General features: G+C 38.0%; 1 protein-coding gene across 6 annotated transcripts in view; it reads left to right on the top strand.

Annotated features, from left to right (window-relative positions):
• Positions 1 to 19,897, top strand: part of ZNF536 (zinc finger protein 536) — a 323,660-nt gene that overhangs the window by 198,996 nt on the left and 104,767 nt on the right. For all 6 annotated transcript variants that reach the window (XM_042876985.1, XM_042876987.1, XM_042876986.1 and 3 more), the window contains 2 exons: positions 5,302 to 5,454; positions 16,383 to 17,963. In XM_042876985.1, the coding sequence (XP_042732919.1) occupies positions 5,302 to 5,454; positions 16,383 to 17,963 (1,734 nt within the window). The remainder of the gene's footprint in view (positions 1 to 5,301; positions 5,455 to 16,382; positions 17,964 to 19,897) is intronic.

Below are 19,897 nucleotides of genomic sequence, written 5' to 3'. Positions count from 1 at the left end.
AATGAGAAAGTGCTTAGAATATTCTGACTCCTCGTCTGTTGTGCTTGAAATAACACCTGTGGAGCTCCCATGTAGCCAAAGGCATTGGTGATGGCCTCCGTGTGCCCGCTTCTGGATGCGGCAAGTCTTATGCGTAAATTGATGTGAGTCTTTTGCTTCAGTTTGTACGTTAGGTTTAGTTTGTTCTTTAAATTTAAATCTGCTAATGCGCTCATCGGCAGCGCAGGCAGTGCAGTGTGTGCCTTCTGTTTGCTTGTGCGGGTCGGAGGGCTAAGTGGGAAGTCTGATGTCAGAAGCAGTATCTCTTTATTTACCAGTGGAACCTTTGGTATAATCTTTATTTCTAATAATACAAACAATACGAATGCTGTTTTCTCACTAGTGGGCCTCCTTTCCAATTCTCGTCTAAAATAGCTCTCTGTTTAAACAAATTCTCTGCCAATCCATATTAATGCTCAACAGTTTAAGATTCCCATATATGGTCATTCTAAAACCTAAATCCTTGATGAAACAATAGAGACAGCAAGTTGTTCCTGACCTAAGACATTAGTAAATCTTTCCGGAGGCCTAAAATATAACTGTAATATTCAGTAATATTAGACTTTTATTTTAAGCCATGAACTTCACTAGCAAAAAGTGTAGGAACATCTGCTAAAAGGATTCTAATTTCAAATTGTGAGCACTGGGCCAATCAATGTTTGGGCCGTTTTCATCTAAGCGTATTAACTAAAGATACTCCAGGTAGCTGAAAAAATATCATTAATTGTATCCCTGTTTTCAGTATTATTCAAGCTTTCTCTAAGGAAATAAAGGTAAAGCATGTTTTCCCAGAAACTTTTGTGTACACTTTACTGCTTTCCAGGGAACGAGGTGGTCAGAGTCCAGGCATACTTGCGTAATGATGACAGCAGCGACAGGATTAAAATGTTGAATATCTTCTAACTATCTTCTTGACATTAAATTGAGAATAAAATTTTTCCTGCAAAGGTAATTGTATACAAAGTGGGCTTATCTGAGTGGTTTATAGATCTTTAAAAAATTGCCTCCTCATGTTGCATCGTGTTTCATTAACTTTGCAGGCAGTTCTAAACAACTACAAATATTTTGAAATTCTGAAATATACAAAAAATGTGGGATTATGTGCAGCTTTAAAAGCTTCTGGACATATTTTTAAACGATTCTTTAATAATGCCTGAAAAATGCGCAAGAGCAAACACATATTTGTAAGTGTGATTACCTATTTTGTGAGCTGATCACCTTTTCCACGCGATTGCCTGTTTTTGGCTAATTTGGCAATCCTTGTGTTGGCAAATTCCAACTGACTTCACTGATAATTTAGTCTGTGTGAGAACTGCAATTATGGAAGTGCCTCTTTGTGAATCCCTGTGCTCGCACATACATGCAGCAAATAAATTCTCTTCCAGAATTTAAAGGACACGTGGGAAGAAGATCCTTTGAAAATGTGCTGCTAACATGACTGAAGTCAGTGACCAACTGAAAACATGCTTCTTTTTACAAAAGCAACCAGTCCTTTTCTAATCACCTTTATCATTTCATCCCAGAAAGGTATACCAATCTTGCAGAAAACTGGGGAAATCTCAATTTCTTTTTTCATGGTGTAATTCTGTGTGGTTGCTTGATTTTCATTTCTGACCGTGTGGCAAACAGGTTTGTTAACATTTTGACCAAATTTGCCCTTTGGTTATGTAGCTTATTACTGCGTTCCATGATGGATGTTGAAGTGTTCCTTGCATTTTTCCCATTAGGACATGGGATGGTTAAGTGCACAGCCAGAGGATGCAGCTTTTCAAGGAAAAGTCACTGGCAGTTGTGTCTGTGTCCTTGGAAGGAGATTGTCACTGTTAACGTGTGAAGTGTGTTTGACCAGAAATAGTTGCTTTTACTGTTTGTTAGTTTAAGGTCCAGAGTGCAGGTGAGTGGATGGCCATTCTTGGGTTGGTGCGACCTGCCTGCCTCTAAGTGAGCCTCTGGCCTTGAGACTGACTTAGTTTTGTGGTCACCCAAGGTATGGCACAAAGACCAGCTTCTCATTTAGAACTGAATGAGGACGTTTCTTTGCAGTTCTGTACGTGCTGTCAGGGAAGCAAAAGGAAAGCTCAGTGAAGGTAAGTTCAGATACAAGCTTTGGAAGCATCACATCTAGCTTGTACATCTATACAATATTTCATACGTGGTTCTGTTATTTCCTGCAGTTGAATCAGGAAAGGTAGGAATGGGCCGGAAGACATTCAGGACATAGACCTGCCTGTAATGGAAGTAGGTAGTAAAAAAAGAAGTCTTATCTCACGTGCATCATGTAGACCACATAACTCAATGAACCACAATGACTGCAAGATAAGTAACTGTTCTCTTTCCTTCCTGATCTTTTATCCTCAGAATTGAGCAGCCTGAAAACCATTGCTCAGTTCCCAAGTAAATCATAAATTAGATGGACTTCGTGGGGCTTATCCTAGTTGTGCAGGTCTGTAAAACATTAGCAAAGTGTTGTGTGCTTTAGCGTAACTGGGAGCTTGTACTTCAAAGGGGGTAACAATAGCAGGAGAGAGGGGCACATCTGAGGTGCAGAATAAGTAAGGTGGAATGTTTTTGTTTCTGCACATACACTGTTGTTGCCTTAGCCTGCATTCATCTGTTTGCCTCGTAACTCTTTCCGTGCTAATTATTTATCCTTTTCCTGTTTTGTGATTTTGTTTCCCTCACTTTCCGTGTGTTGTTTTAAGAAAGTGTTAAAATAAACTTGATAGCAGTGAGACATAAATGCATTTTAAAGCTAAGCACGTTTTAAACTTAAGTGCCTTGACAAATAGGTACACTTTGCTAAAAGAGGGCTTTAGTAAGACGAAGCTGGGGTAGCGTTTGATGGGGACAACAGCCTTAAACATATCTTTTCATTGTTGGAAATAAAAGGACTTAGATGTAAAGCTGTTCATTCAGGTAGTGATGGCCTCCAGTGCTTCGGTGGGCTTTGTAGGCAGAGGAATTCAAAAGAAAACCCCTCAGCCCAGCTTTAAAGTCTTAGGAATGCTTTCACTGTGGGAAGAAAAATTCTTCAAGGTAAGGCCCCTGTTGGAGTAAAGCCTTTGGAGCTATCTACTGTATGTCTACTTAAATCTAAAAGAAAACTCTTCAGACCACCCACATCTTTCTTTGCTTCATTGTTGTTTTCAGTTTGCTTTTTCAGAGGGATTAGTGCTAGAGTAAACTCCATCGTCTCGCTGCCTTGAAAAAATTCAATTTTGTGTAAAGTGAAAATTAGACTCTTAAATCTGCAAAGCGAGCTGTTTATCTTACAAATTTATTCTTTTTTATTGGGCCACACATATTCTAGATAGAAAGATAAAAGGCAAATGGATAACAGGCCATCATTTAGAGTGACATATAGCAAAACATAACCAGTCGACTTATTCTGTAAATTCGTCCTGAGTGGCTTGTTAGCTTTATCTATATATTTATCTATAATGCTCATATAGTATTTATTGAAAACAAAAATAAAATCCTGCAATTTATCATCATGCATTCTGTATTTTGCACTTCACAAATGTTTTTTGCAGTCAGGAATTCTCTTTCTCCCAGAGCGGCTTAAGACATGAATATATACAACTTTGGAGAAGAACAATGAAGTGGAAAATCTAAACTCTTTAGGAAGCTTGGAATTATGGACTGGCACCTATATCTGTTTTCCTGGGTTCTGAAAGACAATGCACTCTGCATTATGTTCTTTCACATACTTGTGAATAATTCAAACTGACAATTACTAGCCCTGTAAACCTAAATAGTGTTCTGTAACCAGCAGCCTAAGCAAAGCCAGAAAATATTAAACAAGAATGTCAATTTCTAGAATCAGATTTTGACTTTTGAAAGTTAGCAGTAACTTGATGACATGCATGACTAAGATAAGCATATGTACATTTTTTGTCACACAATCATCCCTTATTTCAACTTTAACAAAATCGTTTAGAGTGACCATTTAATAATAAATAACGAAGTGCCTGTTTAGTTTTACCTTTTCCACCAGTGTGGTAGCTGGATCTCTGCTATTCTGTGAGCAGTTTTTATTAGAGCAAAACGTCTAAATCTTTCTTACGTCCATCACTTCCATTTAAAGGGAAATGCTGCATAAACTGCGCTGTTTTCTCACAGCTTTACTTACATATCAGCCGGGTAGAGAACAAGCATTTTCAGTCAGTAGTTCATGGTTGAAATAATCGAGACTCTACGTGCAGATTTAAACTATATGCTTTCTCCTTCAATAGAGACCACGTAGCTCAGCCTTTGCATCCAGGACTGGTAATGTGCCCATGTGTATTGCATGCCCACAGTCGTAAATCCAATTCAGAATTTCAACGTGCACCGCGGTACTTTTTGGTGATAATGTTAATTGATACTTGTATGTGATATAACATGACTCTGTAAGAACAAGATGATAGCTGAATCTTATGCGGTACGAGTAATGACTTTTTAAAACCATTGTGCATTTTGTAATTTCTGTGCCAGTTTTTTTCTAAGTTATTTTGTCCGTAGCCTGCTCGAATAATAGCAGCTTCTTCAGAATGGCTGAGAATTTTGGTTTCTTCCTATGGTGAGAGAGATAAGATGTCCTGGAGTTTCACCCATTGTATTGCAATGCAAAGAGTAAGTGTAGCTGTGAAGATGGAAGGAGAAAGCCTGGTAGCTACGGGTGAAGGGTCAAAGGAGTCCCCTCTCATCTGACCGGATTTTCCATCAGCTTTCCCTTAATATGAGGTCACTCACCAGGTCACACGTTGTTTCTCTAGTGCTGGAGCGTTGCAGAAGAAAGTTCATTAGCTTTGCGTGTAGGCATTGCCATTTCAGTTGGTCTGCCTGTCCCTGTGATTCCATTTTTATGGGAGGTTTCAACATGCTGATGCAAACTTTTTCCCTCTAAAATCACGCATATTTTTACAATACATACAAATTAAATAGACTCAACAAAACAACAATTTAAAACTTTTGGGGGAAAAATTAATAGGAACTAAGCAAAAGAAGAAATCAAACCAGCTGCTGACACAGCTGTTTCTTTTCTTGTATAATTCAGCTCAATATAAAGGTACCATATGCTGCTTAAAATGATGATAGGAAAGATGAAATAATTTAAGAGAATAACAAGAAAATACATGAATTGTCAGCATTCTGTCAGATTTAAAGAATGAAATAGACAGGTGTAGTATTGGCATGTTTAACTTTGTGTTGTGTTAGCAGTTTTAGTGAGAAAACTTCTGACATGTGCTGAAGTGATGTGAGATCATTTCTGTGTTGCAGACATTGGAGAAGAAGCTGGGAGATCTGTAGGAGTCCAGCAGCCAGCTTTACTGAGAGACAGGAGCCTTGGTTCTGCCATGAAAGACTGCCCATATTGTGGAAAAACATTCAGAACATCACATCACTTAAAGGTCCACTTGAGAATACATACAGGTGAGAGGAACAACAGGAGCGGAGCGCTGTCTGCTCATGCGATGTGTGGGGGGGTTTACATACGTGCGGTGAGGAGCCTTAATTCCCAGGGTAGATTTGGATTCATTAGCTGGAGAGAGTCTTTTGAGAAAGACATATGACAGTCTTAAATAAAAGCACAAGGAATGTGTTGTTGGATAAAGACCACTTTAATAGAATCGTCTTTTCCCAGTTGAGGTTATTTCTGTCTCCTTCCCTGCTTCATCACTGTTTCCTTCAATTACCCTTGTCCTTCAATAGGCATAAGCCTATTGGTTTCAGACTTAGTTATACTAACTGCTTCAAAGGCCTTCCTTAGCATCTACTTAGGGATTCTGTATGTTTTGCTCAGTTACTATTTTTGTTCCATTTAACATGCTCATTTTTAACCTCTCACTGTTCCTATGAATACATCAGCTTCATGGATCTGCTTTTTTTTCTTTCTGCATTAGAACTCACTCAACTTACTACTTGTCTGTAATAAAACTTACTGAGATTTGCAGCACGATAGAACAGATTTCTACGTTTTATTTTAATAACAAAACCAGATTTTCTGCCCTACAGAGACTTACTACTGGTCTAGATTCTTTCTTTGTTTTTGGGTATCACTGCTCTAGATTCTAGAAAAATACAACCACACTATTTTAATTATAATACTACGTTTGCTAGAAGTATATATGTGCTTGGTAGGGTTCACTTGGAGACGCACTATAGATTTAAGAAGTGCTATTAGAACTGTATTTAAAATCAATTATAGAATATTAGTATCCTCAGATCCTGTAGATGTCATTTTATATGGTCAATCTGATGCTGTTTTCTTCCAATTCCTAGATGTTGCAGTAGAGCTTCAGGGAGCGTGCAAAGCTGGAGATTTAGGACATTTTGTGGGCAGGCACAGTGGGCACTGCAGATGTGCAGTCATTTTACTTTTACTGCATTTTAAAGACATTTCAGGGTGTTCCTGCTACTTTTCTGATCAATAGGTAAAATAAATTGCATGAATAAATACTTTCCAGTTGTACCTCTCATGTGAAAAATGTCACTGTAATTTTTTATTTCACGGAGATAGAAGATAAGAAGTATTGGCCTCCCTTCTCAAAACCAGCAATCACATTTCTCTTATGTGCTTGCACAGGTGTAAAGCTGAGTATTGGTTTTGTGAATATAAAGCCTGAGTTTGAAAAAATGACAAAGAAGGCTGAAATTTATTTAAAGGAAAACATTTCACTGATGAAATGAAAAAGTTTCTTCGTTTTATTTTTCTCTTTGGAGTAGGAGTTGACCACAATGTTTTTACCTGATTTTTGCAATTGAGATTTATTATTACTAGGTATTTTTTAAACTGTAGTCTCTGTTTGGATTGCAGTCTGTTTAGGGCAGGAATAGGCTTTTCTATGTCTTGGGCTTGGTAGGAAAACTTTAATGCAGTACAAACTCTATGCATGTGTTCGCCAGCACTGCAAAAATAAAACCAGTTATTTTATTGGGAAATAATCCTATAACTATGAGCTTTAAACAATTTAACATTTTTACTAATGGAGAAGCAAAGGAAAATTCTTTAAAATAACCCAAGGATACCCATCTCTTTCTTTTATCTTATTATGTAGAGGTCATTTTGTTGTTGTTTTGGAGGTGGCAATGATCATGTGTTTGGTGTTTGTGGCTTAGAACTAATGGGAAGTGAATTAATTGCGATGGAAGTACTCCTTAAAATTTTATATTAAAACTTAATAATCAAAATTAAAACAAGAAGAACTAAAGCATGTAAAGTATCACATAAAAAAGAAACATCATACAGAATATTAAAACAATATTTGCAATATATTTAAAAGGCATTATAATTTTAAAATAGATAAAGATCAATTTCCATTAGGTTGAGAACAAAGTATTTGTAAATAATGACAAGAATATGTTGAAATGGAGCAATGTTTTACATATTGGAAGTAATCATAATAAATATTGTAAAAATGTAAATTGGCAAATTACTAAAGTTATTAAATAAAAATTAAGTTGCATCGCTCTAAATGGAAAAGATGTAATAGATATCAGTTATTAAACAAATATTGGTTAGCTCACACTACCAGGGACAGTTTCCTGCTTTTTATGTCATACTCTGTCTTTATTATATGCCTGGATCATATAACTGACTGATAAAAAACACTTTACTGTGTTTCTCCACTACATTAACTCAATTACTGTTCTTGTTCTCACAGCACCTGTTTGTTAGAGAGGAGCTCAAGCAGTTCAGCAGAAGTCAGGTTCCTTCGAACATCTGTGTGTTTGGAGGCACATGAGTAGGTTGGTTTGGTACGCATGCCAAGACAAGACCTGAAGTCTGATCCAGCCAGGAGGTGCCTCTATGGCAACTGGCCCGAAAAAGCTAGAGAAGCTTTTTAATCCTTCACGAGCAGAGGGTGCTATGCTCTGTTTTAAAAGCATTGGCTGGTGACTTGGGTTGTTTCTTTTTTTTGTTGGTTTTTGTTTTTTTTCGAATAACCTTCTCAAAACCAAACCAACGTAAAGCAGCCACCAAAAACTCAGTGGAGTCCCAACCTATGATTGTAGGACTTTCTGTACTACTTTTGCTCTCTGCTTCCAGCCTGCCAGAGAAAAGTGTGGCTCTTCTTTTAAGAATTTCGGAAGAGTGTCAGTAATGGCATTCCAAAAGAGTCAAAGAGCCATCAGTCAGGATATCAGGACAAGTGAAAACTGGATCCAGGTTGTAACAGGCAGTAGAGGTGTGGAGGAGCCACTTTGTGATTCATCCTCATGGTTATAAACTAACCATAGTACAGCTGTGAAGGCTGTAACACAGAAGGCTCAGAGGCCTTTGGATTTTGAGAGAAGGAAACTTGTCAAAGTATCTCAGACCAATAAAATGCAAAAGTTCCCACAGTTTATGTTTTTCTCCTCTGCAGGCAGCAGATTAGGGTGCCACCATTCAAGGGACTGAGCATCTCTTTATGTTCCTTAGTGCTTTGAGTTCACACCAAAACCAAAGTTGTGCATGTTTTCCACTTTACATACCTAAAACTTGGGACAGCATAGAAACAGTTAAGTGTTTTAAAAGTTACAATTGCGTATGTTCTGCTTTTGGCAAGCAACATATGATGGGAGGACCAGTCCCCAGATTAGCTCTAGCACCTCTTTGTGTCTTGCATTAGCACTGAGGAACTGCTGCAGATGTAGTCCACTTGGAATTCTTGCGATCGTTAGGTGCTCAGGTATATTCCCAGAGTGACTGGCACAATTAAATCTCTTGTGTAATGAAAACACTTTCCATGAGTCAAGTATAGCCCTGAAGAAGGTTTAAATTGTGCGATACCAAAGAACCCTAAGGTAGAATAGGAAGAAGCTTAGCCAGGCTGCGTCAATTAACGGAGAGTATGTTTTGATATGTGTCACATGTATCTCACATGTATTAAGTACATTTGTGGTGTTAACTGCATTTTCCCTTGGAAATGTGATTGGCCAATTTTAAAACGTGCTTAGAAGAATTGATGAACTACGATAAAAATGGTGCTGTTTTAAATGAATTCAATTCACATTTTCTTCCTAAAAAAAGACTGCCTGTTGCCATTCTCTGAAGGCGCTTGTAGTGGGATGAGCAATATGAATAATTAAGGAAAATGGGTATGTGTGCTCCAAGAGGAGACAATTTTGGTATTGAACATCCTTTATTCTTACATTTCTAAGATGAACTAAAAGGACTTTTCATTTTTCTAGATTTCTCCAGATTTCCCATCTTTAACGCTGTACAGCATGCCTTTTCTCCTGTCTTAATGACATCCCAAACTTTTGTTGAAAATAATTGATTGAATTTAAATTTCCTTAAAAGTTTAAGAGGTAATGTTACAGTATAAATTTCCTACCAAACACTAAGTAGGGAAATATCCATTAGTGAAATTAACTACAGTTTCTAGGTAGCTAACAATGTGCAGTATACAGTAGGGCATGGCTAATGAACACTGCAGTGGGTGATATTTCATTATACAAATTAATGCTCACATTTTAATGGGAAAGTCACATAATGAATCTCAGCTTCAGTGACAGCAATTAGAGACACAGATTGTCCCCTTCTGGACAAGGCACTGTTTAGCAATAAGCAGCTGTGTAAAAAGTCTTCAGTTTTACAACATATATATATATGCTTTGGGGGAATTAGCGTGCAGTTTATATTAATGTACTGAATCTTCCCTGCAAAGGAACAACTGTATTTATCTCTCTGCATTTTAACTAAGTAAAGACATGTAAAAAGACTAAATAAATGTTGTGGATGAGGTATAAATAAATGAGAATATTCAATTACAAAACTTTATAAAAATTAAACTATTTTATTGTAATACCTCATGTACAATTGAAAAATATTTAATACATGGAGACAAAAGCATCTGTCCTCTTAAAGGATAGGACAATTTCATCGTATAGAATAGAGAAAAATAGCTGGTAAAGGAAAGTGGCATCGAGAAGAAGTTAACTAGTATTTCTGACAAACAGATTAATTGTGTGGTGAAACATGTGCAGGATCCAAAAATAATCCTACAGAACCTTTGATATTCCATTTGGTTTAAAAAGTGTGAAGTGAATGATTAGAATGATAAAAGAAATTACCATGTAAGAATAGGCATAATAATGAACTAATTAAACCATACAGCAATTCATTTCTAAAATATCTACTGCACAATGGATAAAATAGGTTATCAATAACTGTTTCAATGGTAAAATAAAAAATGCTATAAAATGTTTTCAATATTTTCATTAGGCAGTATTCTCTGGAATTATAAGATGTTTGATTTCATTTGCTTTGCATGAAGGAAAACTATCTTGTTTAGAAATTATGGGATCCCATTGAGACTTCCATTGTCCCTGAGTGTCCATCGAAACCTCCCTACTGGCTGCTGGAGCTTTAGGTGTGGGGTGCACAGACCTCACTGTGCTGAGGAGCAGAGAAGCACAGTGCAGCACAGGCAAACTCCATAAGAACAGGGTTTCTAAAAAAGGGGGGATGGCATTAATTGGGGAATGGATGTATAGAAGGCATTGCAGATTTTTTAAAAGACGTAGTGGCTATTAAAAAAAAAAAAGTTCATAGCAGTAAATGCAAATGGACAGTTAAGAAGTCCCTTTGTAAGGGGAACTAAAAGTAAAAACGCATGTGTGGATATTAGGGTTTCAGAGAACAGGATAAATTCTGTAGATCTGGCAAGTTTAACACTTGCTATCTTGCTAATACTGGATAAAACATGGATAAAAAAGTATCAACCATAGTAGGCAAGACTGAATACTCTTCTTCACTGTTCTCAGGAAAAAAAGCATTATGGATTTTATAGGTATTTTCCAGTGATGCAGTTCAGCCATTAAGTAGTGAGGCTGTTACAGTGTAGCCCACTACATTTTAATATTTTTTAGAACGATGAGACTGGATACTGGATCACCTGTAGATTAAGTCTTAAAAACTCTGGCTGGAGGGCCCTCTGAATCATTAAAATTCATTAGGAGAAAAAAAAAAAAAGTATTGGAAGATGGAATGGATGGAAGTTCCAGAGCATTCTAGTTTTTCCAAAAACAGAGACGAGGAGACCTTGAAATTATAAGTGGACTTACCCTATAAGTGGCCCTGCATGTGGCAGGGGGTTGGAGATTCATGATCCTTGAGGTCCCATCCAACCCTGGCCATTCTATGATGTTTTGGATAAAATTACAGAGCTGATTTGGTAAATAATAATTAAGATTTGATAACATAATGCCAATCAAATTTATTATATGAAAGTAAGTTTTGTCAAGTTCCTCGGGTTTCTCTCAAGTCTTGTGAAAGCAGCTTGTTCTATATGACGTTCCCCTAAAAATCCACGGCTGCAGAGATGAAGTGGCCTATAACCCATCAGTCCCACAGCAGTGCTCTCAGCTCAGTCAGTTTGGCATTTCATCATAATTTGGAAAAGCGTATAAAATCACTGTTGATAAAATTTACCAATGGCACGAAAATGGTAAAATACTGAAAATCACGGGGAGGGACTGATGGGTTGCTTAGTCGAGTGGGTTCTTCTCAACGATATGAATTTTAAAACAGCAAAATGTAGAGGAACAAATGCTAGAGCTGTTGATGAACTGGGTCTGGGATTACGGTAGAGAAGCAACAGAATGTGAGCTGTTAGCTGATTGCTATAGCTATGGATGTAAACAGTGTTTGTATAAGAATAATATCTGGTTGAAACTTCATCAAAGCTTTAGTGGGTACCTATAATTGAAAAGGACATTTGATAATTGGAAAGGGTATTCCACTCAGGAGCAAGAGAAGTTGGTGAGATGAGGGTGAGTACCTTTCTCAGGGAACAGATCTTTGATTCAAAAAAAACAAATCATTTAGTGTCGCAGGGAAAAGATGCTGTGAGGTTCGGTATAGGAAACAGACTTGGGACAAATAAAAACTGGAAATAAGGCAACAGTGAAAATAATTAACTAATCAAACAGTTTACATAAGGACATGTTGAACGTGTTGATTGCTGTGAATAAAATATATTTAAAATAAGAAAGTATGGTTTGTGTCAAATTGCAGTTGTGGTTTTGATGCAGGAATTCTCACGTGAGGATCTTTGGCCTGTTTGGTACAGCAAATAAGACAGGATATTGTCCCTTCTAGCCATAAAATCTGTAAATGTATTTGTAATTGGACTGTGGTCTCCTTGCACAGGTGATTCGTATGACTGGTGTTATTGGACTGCATTTTGAGCAGGATTGGTAGTAGATCGAGCACTGCTTTGTTTATGCAACCTGCTATATTGAAAGACCTCGTGCTACTGGGTAGCATGTCTGTTTCCAGTTATCTACCAAGATTTTGTGCAGATTTTACAAGCAGCGTTGAATTTTATTGTTTTATTGTATCCTGATATGAAATAGTTCTTGTGAGATGCCTTGTGTCTTGTAAAATCAGAGTGGTAGATAGATCAGAACTGTGATTATGTTGCCTAGATAAGTTACTCTCAGCAAGATGCTTTCTTTTTTTATTGTACACATTGGGATATTCACTCTTTCTACTCTACTGTGAAAGGGTTTGCAGGGATGCAAACACGTCCAGAAAATTAGCAAGATTAGGATGATCGTTGCCTTTGCGAACAGTGAAAAATGACTGTTGGATATGAAATGCAAAAAACTATTTTGGAAAAAGTCAAGTTCCCTCACTCTTACATGGCAACCTTAATTTATGTGAACTGATATTAAGTGTTAAATAACTCATCCAGACACTGCTCTTGGCAGTATTATCTGGGTAGTCGTTATATAGGACGAGTTCTCTGAAATGCTTTCCCCAAGTGCAAGATACGAACAGGTTGTCTTCTGATGAGAAGTGTGCCTTAGCTGTCTTATCCCCTTTACTATTCTTCAGACATACACAATTACAACTGTTGATTGGAAATTAGGAGTCCTTTGGGTTTTCCATTAAAACCAGATTGGTTTGTTTGGTTTAAATTAGGTTGTTCTTTTTTTCCATTGCAGTTTATAGCTCTGTTTTGTTGTTTGTGTGGTGACTTACATGAGCATTGTTGGGTGTTATTCTGAGTGGATGAAATAGCGCAAAGTACTCTTCACAATTCCTCTATTTAGGAAATGGTGAATCTGTAAATTTCAAAGATCGACAGATGATTTACTCAGTCCTTCTCCCTTCTGCCAGTGCCTGCCCTTGAAATAGCAGCAGTTAAGATTGCTTTGAAGTACACTAATCACTGCCAACATTTTGATCTAAAAGAGAGAGAAAATAAAGAAAGGTTTGGAGTACTTCCCTTTGAATGATGTTATTTGGCCAGTGCTGCGGTGTAAAGGTGGCACAGTGTGTTGCTACATGTTGAGTCCAATTGCAGCCCTTCAGTGTTAGAATTTATTTCTAGCCATGCAAGAGGTGGGAGCACCACAGGAGCAGTGAAGCAAGGTGAAGAGATGCTTGCACTTTTTATCAATCCCCCTCAGTCAGTGGCTTATTTCAGTCTTGTGCATGTGGCATTTGGGCGAGCTGTGCCCAGGTCTCCTCTGCTGAAAGGAAGCTCACTCAGTGGAGAGGCCTTCTAAAGGAATGTGTAATAACTTCAGGGCTCTGCAAGCAAAATAAGAATACACTGCTGTGCCCAGTACTTCAGACTGGGGTTACTTCACATATGCAAAAGAACCACAGTGTCTCCTCTAGTTAGCTTAGATTAACTCACTGAAACTCATTTTTAAATGCACCTATTGCCTTGAACAGCTTCTGCATGTTTTAGCAGCATTAGCAGGTTGGAGTAGACGATCTCCAGAGGTCCCTTCCAACCCCTACGATTCTGTGATTGAGTGATGAGAGCAGCTTATATTATGGAATCCTCTGTGCTGTAGATGCATGTTATCCAGCAGTTGACGTAGCACCTGCAATACTGGGACACACTTATTAATGGTGTCACTTGATGTGCAACGCCAACACACACCAAGCTATTGTTAGAATAAAAGCAAGTGATTAATACAGTTGTGTTAAAGATTTCCGCATAGGGGATGCTGTGGAAGAGCTTTTCAGTTAAGAGGAGTGAAAACTCAAATGTGAGAGCATTTAACCTTATAAATTCCTCTGTTCGTTTTTCACCAGTCTGACTGCTTCTCAGATGGTACTCAAAGTGCCTAGGCTGTGTCAGAGGTCACTGGTGGCTGTTGTGTAATCGGCAGTAACTGGTGGGACAAACAAGCAGCTCAGAAACATTGCAGTTAGTGCATACTGTAAAAACAGCATTAATATTTGTCCACATTCTGACTGGCAGCACAGCTGTCGAGGTTTACACGCTCCCGAACAGTCCTGCAGGAACGCAAACAAATAGACAGCCGACGTCTTGTGGCCCCTTGTCCCAGTGGCGGGGCTGTGAGTTTGTGTGCACACTCACCTGAGCAGAGAGAAGCCCGAGCAGACGTGACGCGTCTCAGGTCAGTGGTTCCTGCCCATCAGGAGTTTGTCTTTGTGTGGCTCCCGCTGAACACAGCCGTGCATCTTCTTGGTGGAGCAGTAGAACTTAATAAGGTGATAGTGAAAAACTCAGAAGTTGCACTGAAATGTTTAATTCTGATTTCCTCCGTTAAGCTGTGTGGACGCAGGCCTAACCCTGCTAATTCCTACCTCTGCCTCAGCTCAACACCTCCTGTTTGAGGTGCTGCACTTTCCTCCTCGAAACAGGTCGATTAACGTGGTTGATGTAAAGCTCTCATGTCTCACCGTTTAGCTTTGGGATTACATATGGATTTAGGATTTCTGCTCCTTATAATTCACTTGAGCCCTGTCTGAGTTACAGCACGTAACCAGCCACTGTATGGCTAGTTTGAGGGTTTTGTGGTGCATCTCATTAGGAAGTTCCTGTGATCAGTGCAAGGAGCAGCTTCCCAAGTATCCAACAGCCTTTCAGCTGAGCCTGCAGCTTACACAAAGAAAGTTGGAAAGCCTTTCAATTTTGTTTTAAGCAGATTTTGAGGTTATTTGAAAATGGGTGACTTTCCAGCTGGTTTGGTAAACTGCAGAATATCATACAGCTTTTTTTCTTTCTTTTCTTTTTCTTTTTTTTTTTTTTCCCCTACTGTGTAGAAAGCTTTTGAAGCATGTTTTTCCACCAGCATTCAGGAGAGGTTGGTCATTGTCTTTTGGAGAAAAAGCTACGTAGAAAAAACTATTTCTTCTTCTTGTTCAACTCCCTGGTAGAAATAATTGTCAGTATCAGCAGCTTGCAGGTCTTTCACATTCTGTCTCTTCCAGTGAGTATCTCCAAACTTCCTTTTAAAGGATCTCTTCATTGCTCACAAGTGCTCCGTACAAGTTTGGATGTACGTTCGCTTAGGCATGCATTCTTTTTGGATATGTATTTATGTCTGTATGTGAATATTTATTGTGTGTGTAATATCTTCTACCTCTTTGAAAGTATAGGAAAAACAATAAAAGTTTATATGGGACTCAAACATTATTTAATTCATTGAAAATCATCTTATATGTTTTAAATCTCTATTTAAAGTAATCCTAGAAAAGCAGTTATGATAGTTAAATTACACATTTTACTACTTGAGCATTAGAAGTACCTGTAGTACAAATTTAAAGGACTGCAAAAACCAGTAGATAGTTTCTATATTTGAAATTAGCACTAAATTTATTTTGTATTTTATTTCTTTTTTGCTTTTTTTTTTTATTTTGAGTGCTTTTTATTTTAACTATATGTTCTTACATGCTGCAATCATAATGTGGTATGATGATATTAATATTTTATAGAATCCGTATTTATAGTTCTTTATTTAGAAACAATGCAGTAGGTCTGCAGATCTTTGAATCCTTCTGGAATGGTGCCCTCCAAATAATGATAAATTACTTGTGCAGTATGCCATTTGCTAATTATATCCATGATTTACTGCAGAGCAAGACTTAAATCATTCATTTCAGTCTTGCGTAACAGTGCCATAAAATTTTTAGGTTTAAAAATGGTTTCCATGTGTATAATTTAAACAAATTTTAGAGCAATTGTATACACAAAATATTGCAACCATCCATTTGTTACATTCTTCGTCTCTTTTAAAAAAAAAAAAATTGTACTTTTAATGATTACTGTGGTTGAAATTGTTATGCTTCATTTTCATAATCATAGCTTTTAATTCTACAACAGTTTTTTACATGTTAGATTAAGAAGAAGATGGCTAATTGTGTGTAGTTACCATGTCATTCCAGAATGGCCCCACATTCTGGAAATCTGCTTTAGAAATATTCAGTTTTTGAATTACTCTTCAATTAAAGGCGTTTCTTTTTTAAAAACGAATTATTAGCGGTAAGATCTTGTTTTCAGGAAGCTAATAATGATTTTCTTTTTCTTTACTCATCCATGCACCAAAGTGCAGTTAACTCTCCTCCTTTGTACTTGTCTTTTTATGCATACACATAGGTGAGAAGCCTTACAAGTGTCCGCATTGTGATTACGCTGGTACTCAGTCTGCGTCCCTCAAGTACCACTTGGAGAGGCACCATCGGGAGAGACAAAATGGAGCGGGACCACTGTCGGGGCAGGCTGCAAGCCAAGAACACAAAGAAGAGACATCAAGTAAAAGTTCTGTGTTTATTAGACCAGATATACTGAGGGGAGCCTTCAAGGGGCTTCCTGGTATTGATTTCCGAAGTGGCATGGTCTCACAACAGTGGGCGTCAGGAATGCTGTCTTCTGGAGATCAGCAAGGACAAGCAGCTGGCATGTCATCTGAAGTATCTTCAGAAAACATGAAGGGTTCTGACTTATCTTCCAAAGGAACACACTTCTCTGAACTTGGCCGTGCTTACCAGAATATGGTTGGGAACGGCGTGAACTTTCAAGGGTCTTTGCAAGCTTTCATGGACAGCTTTGTCCTAAGTTCTTTGAAGAAAGAAAAAGAAATGAAGGATAAAGCTCTATCAGATCCACTTTCAGCAAAAGCTCTGGGTGCAGAAGGAGGTGAGGAAAAGATCAATAGCAAGTCCTCCCAGAGAAAAACTGAGAAGTCGCAATATGAACCTCTTGACTTATCCGTAAGGCCAGATGCAGCCTCCCTTCCAGGTTCATCTGTTACTGTGCAAGACAATATTGCATGGCACGGCTGCTTATTTTGCTCCTTTACCACTTCATCTATGGAACTAATGGCTCTGCACCTCCAGGCCAATCACTTGGGCAAGGCTAAACGTAAGGACAACATCATAGGGAACAACAAAGAGCAATCTAGAGAAGCTTCAGCCTCAGTCAACAAAGTGAGCTTGCTCTCCGCTTCTGTGCAGTCCAGCAAAGAGGCCGTAGTTTCAAACATGCTTAGCCAGCTGGACTCAGCTTCTGAGAAAATGACCCAAGGACAAAATAAAGAGACCCTGGGAGAGCAAAAGAGTGCTGCCTGGCCCAGCCACATGGAATCCACTTTTTGTAATTTTACAACAGACTTCTATAAGCAGTTTGGTGTTTATCCTGGTGTTATTGGCACAGGAACACAAAATTCTTGCACCAGTAATGAATCTGAAATAAAACCACAGTCTGAAGATGACCCAAATATTCTGCTCTCTGACTCTGTAAATAAAAGTGCTACTGATGACCTTTCTGACATAGCTTCATCTGAGGATATGGAATCTTCCAAGGAGGAAAACATTGAAGATGAGGACATTGAAACAGAACCAGATATTATGAATAAGCAGTTGTCTGCCCTAAACAAGGAAAGCAGTGAAGGAGGCGACAACATACAAAGTGCAGTCACCTCACAACCAGCACAAGGGCTCGTATCGCCACTGCCACAAGCATCAGAAAAGCAGTGGCACAGTCAGAATCTTCTGTCCTCCCATGAAACTGCACAAGGAGTGATGAAACCCGAACAAGTTCAGGGTCCGCAGGTCCTGGAGAAGCAGATGAACATGTTGTCAGTCCTAAGAGCTTACAGCTCTGATGGCTTAGCAGCCTTTAATGGACTTGCAAGTAGCACAGCAACTAGTGGATGTATCAAGAGACCTGACTTGTGTGGTAAGTTTTAGACCTTCTTTTAGACCGTTTCAGAAAACACTTGTGCAGAATCAAGAAGCTGCTCTTTAAATATACTTAGTCATGTTTGTTAGTAATACATTTTTTTAAAATGTTAAACCCTGTGGGCCAAATTCTAGTCTTATATGTGGTCTATTTCATTGAAATCAGCAGTGCTGCATGCATATACTTACACAGAATTTTAGGAAGAACTACTTGCTTTTAAACCATAGTAGCAGCAATATAGACTATCTGTGCTAGTGGCATCTGAAGGGGATATTTACTGCTTTAGCATACTCAAAGGAGGAAAAGGTTTTTAAAAAATCACATGGTAACTTGCAAACTTTTCAGTATTCTGATACAAGTAAGAACCCAAGACAAACACTGGATGCTCTGCCAGGCAAGCCTTGCGCGTTCTCTGTCTGTCTCTGTCTCTCTCTGTGCTTTTACTTGGAGTGCATTCAGTTTCCATGATATCCATTAAATCAAAGGCCAGGTGGATGGAATGCATCTACCTTTAATGAAGAGGTATTCTTTTCCTTTATCTCCCTCTCCCCTCCCTTATTTTTTAATAATTATGTTTTTCTGAATTGTTTCAATGGCAACTATACAATAGTCGCCTTTGACAATTTTCACTGTCCTAATAGAGGTTGTACAAGTTGTGGTTTGCCTAATTAAGAATATGCCTCTGAGTAATTAAAACAACAGTGTACCAAACAAAGCCCCCCAGTTTTTTACCCTTGTTATAGAAAACTGACAAAAAGGAAAGCTAAATCCGTTTGGAACAAGTGAGACTGAGGACTTTCCTATTTATCTCCTGTTTTGTAAGCATAGTGCTCGCTTGAAAGAGATTTTAGAATGTAAATCCGTTGAAAAACAGTATCACTTTAAAAAGCAGAGTCAGCAAAGGACACAAAAACTTCAGTAATGTTCTTGTTTCATTTAACCTTCAAACGAATCAAAAAACTCACTGTTAGACCTGAACGTGCATAAGAAAATGTATTCAAGTTTAAAATAAAAAAGAAAAGAAAAGAGAATGTGATCAACAGTTATAAAGCTCAACAGTTCAAAATGAAACCCTAAACCTGCAACCACTTGTGAGTGGTTACCCTGGTTAAGTTCAGGTTGTTAGGAGCTTTGTTTGACTCCACTGCTTCTTCGTGCCTCTGCCTGCTTTTCCAAGTGTGTTGGTTGGTCTGATAGAAAAGTACAATTTCTCCCAGCAAAGTTTCACTCGCTTGTATTCTTAGAGAGCATTTTGCCTTCACACTACTGTTATTACCTAAGCTGAACCCCAGGTGCAGGTGTTTGCCAGTCCGTACTGTAAATTCCTGTGTCTCTGTTCACTGAGACCCAATGAGGAGAGTTAGAAATAGTTCCAGATTCTTCAAAATCAGTAGTTAGATTTCTGGTGTTTTAACATAATTGGTACTTGCTTTCAGTTAGGAGCTGGTAAAACCCTTGGAATTTTTTTCTCTGTATTTGAAGATTACAAACAATTAGGTACCAAAAATGCATCAGAGAAAACAACTAAACAAAAAAAATTGGAAAAATAAGATCAGTTGCTTTATACAAAATATCTTTATACTTCTTCTCAGACACAAGATTTTTAAAACGACAAAAACAAAACCTCTCACAGAATTATTGAAATGAGGTCATGTTACTTCCATTAGTTTTTTGTTTCATCTTCCAATCAATTCAGCAGACGTTTTATGATGGCTAGAGTTTATGTGATTTTAAAGACCATATCCCTTTCACAAGCTCTGCCCAGTGATAATGCGTTTGACTTGAAGTATGAAGGGAAAAAAAAAAGCCAACAGAAGCTTGTCTGTTCTACTTTTTAAGCCATTTTAAAATGGAAAATGCAGCGCAAGTCCTCTTTTCTCCCCCCTCCAAAAATAGCTTTTTAAAATTCTTACTGACATTCTGTTGAGTCT

Source organism: Lagopus leucura, unplaced genomic scaffold, assembly GCF_019238085.1.
Source record: "Lagopus leucura isolate 7727_CA_CO unplaced genomic scaffold, USGS_WTPT01 Super-Scaffold_100017, whole genome shotgun sequence".
In the NCBI taxonomy this organism is placed as follows: domain Eukaryota; kingdom Metazoa; phylum Chordata; class Aves; order Galliformes; family Phasianidae; genus Lagopus; species Lagopus leucura.
The sequence above is the reverse complement of the archived record's forward strand: the minus strand, read 5'-3'. Positions and strand labels throughout refer to the sequence as shown.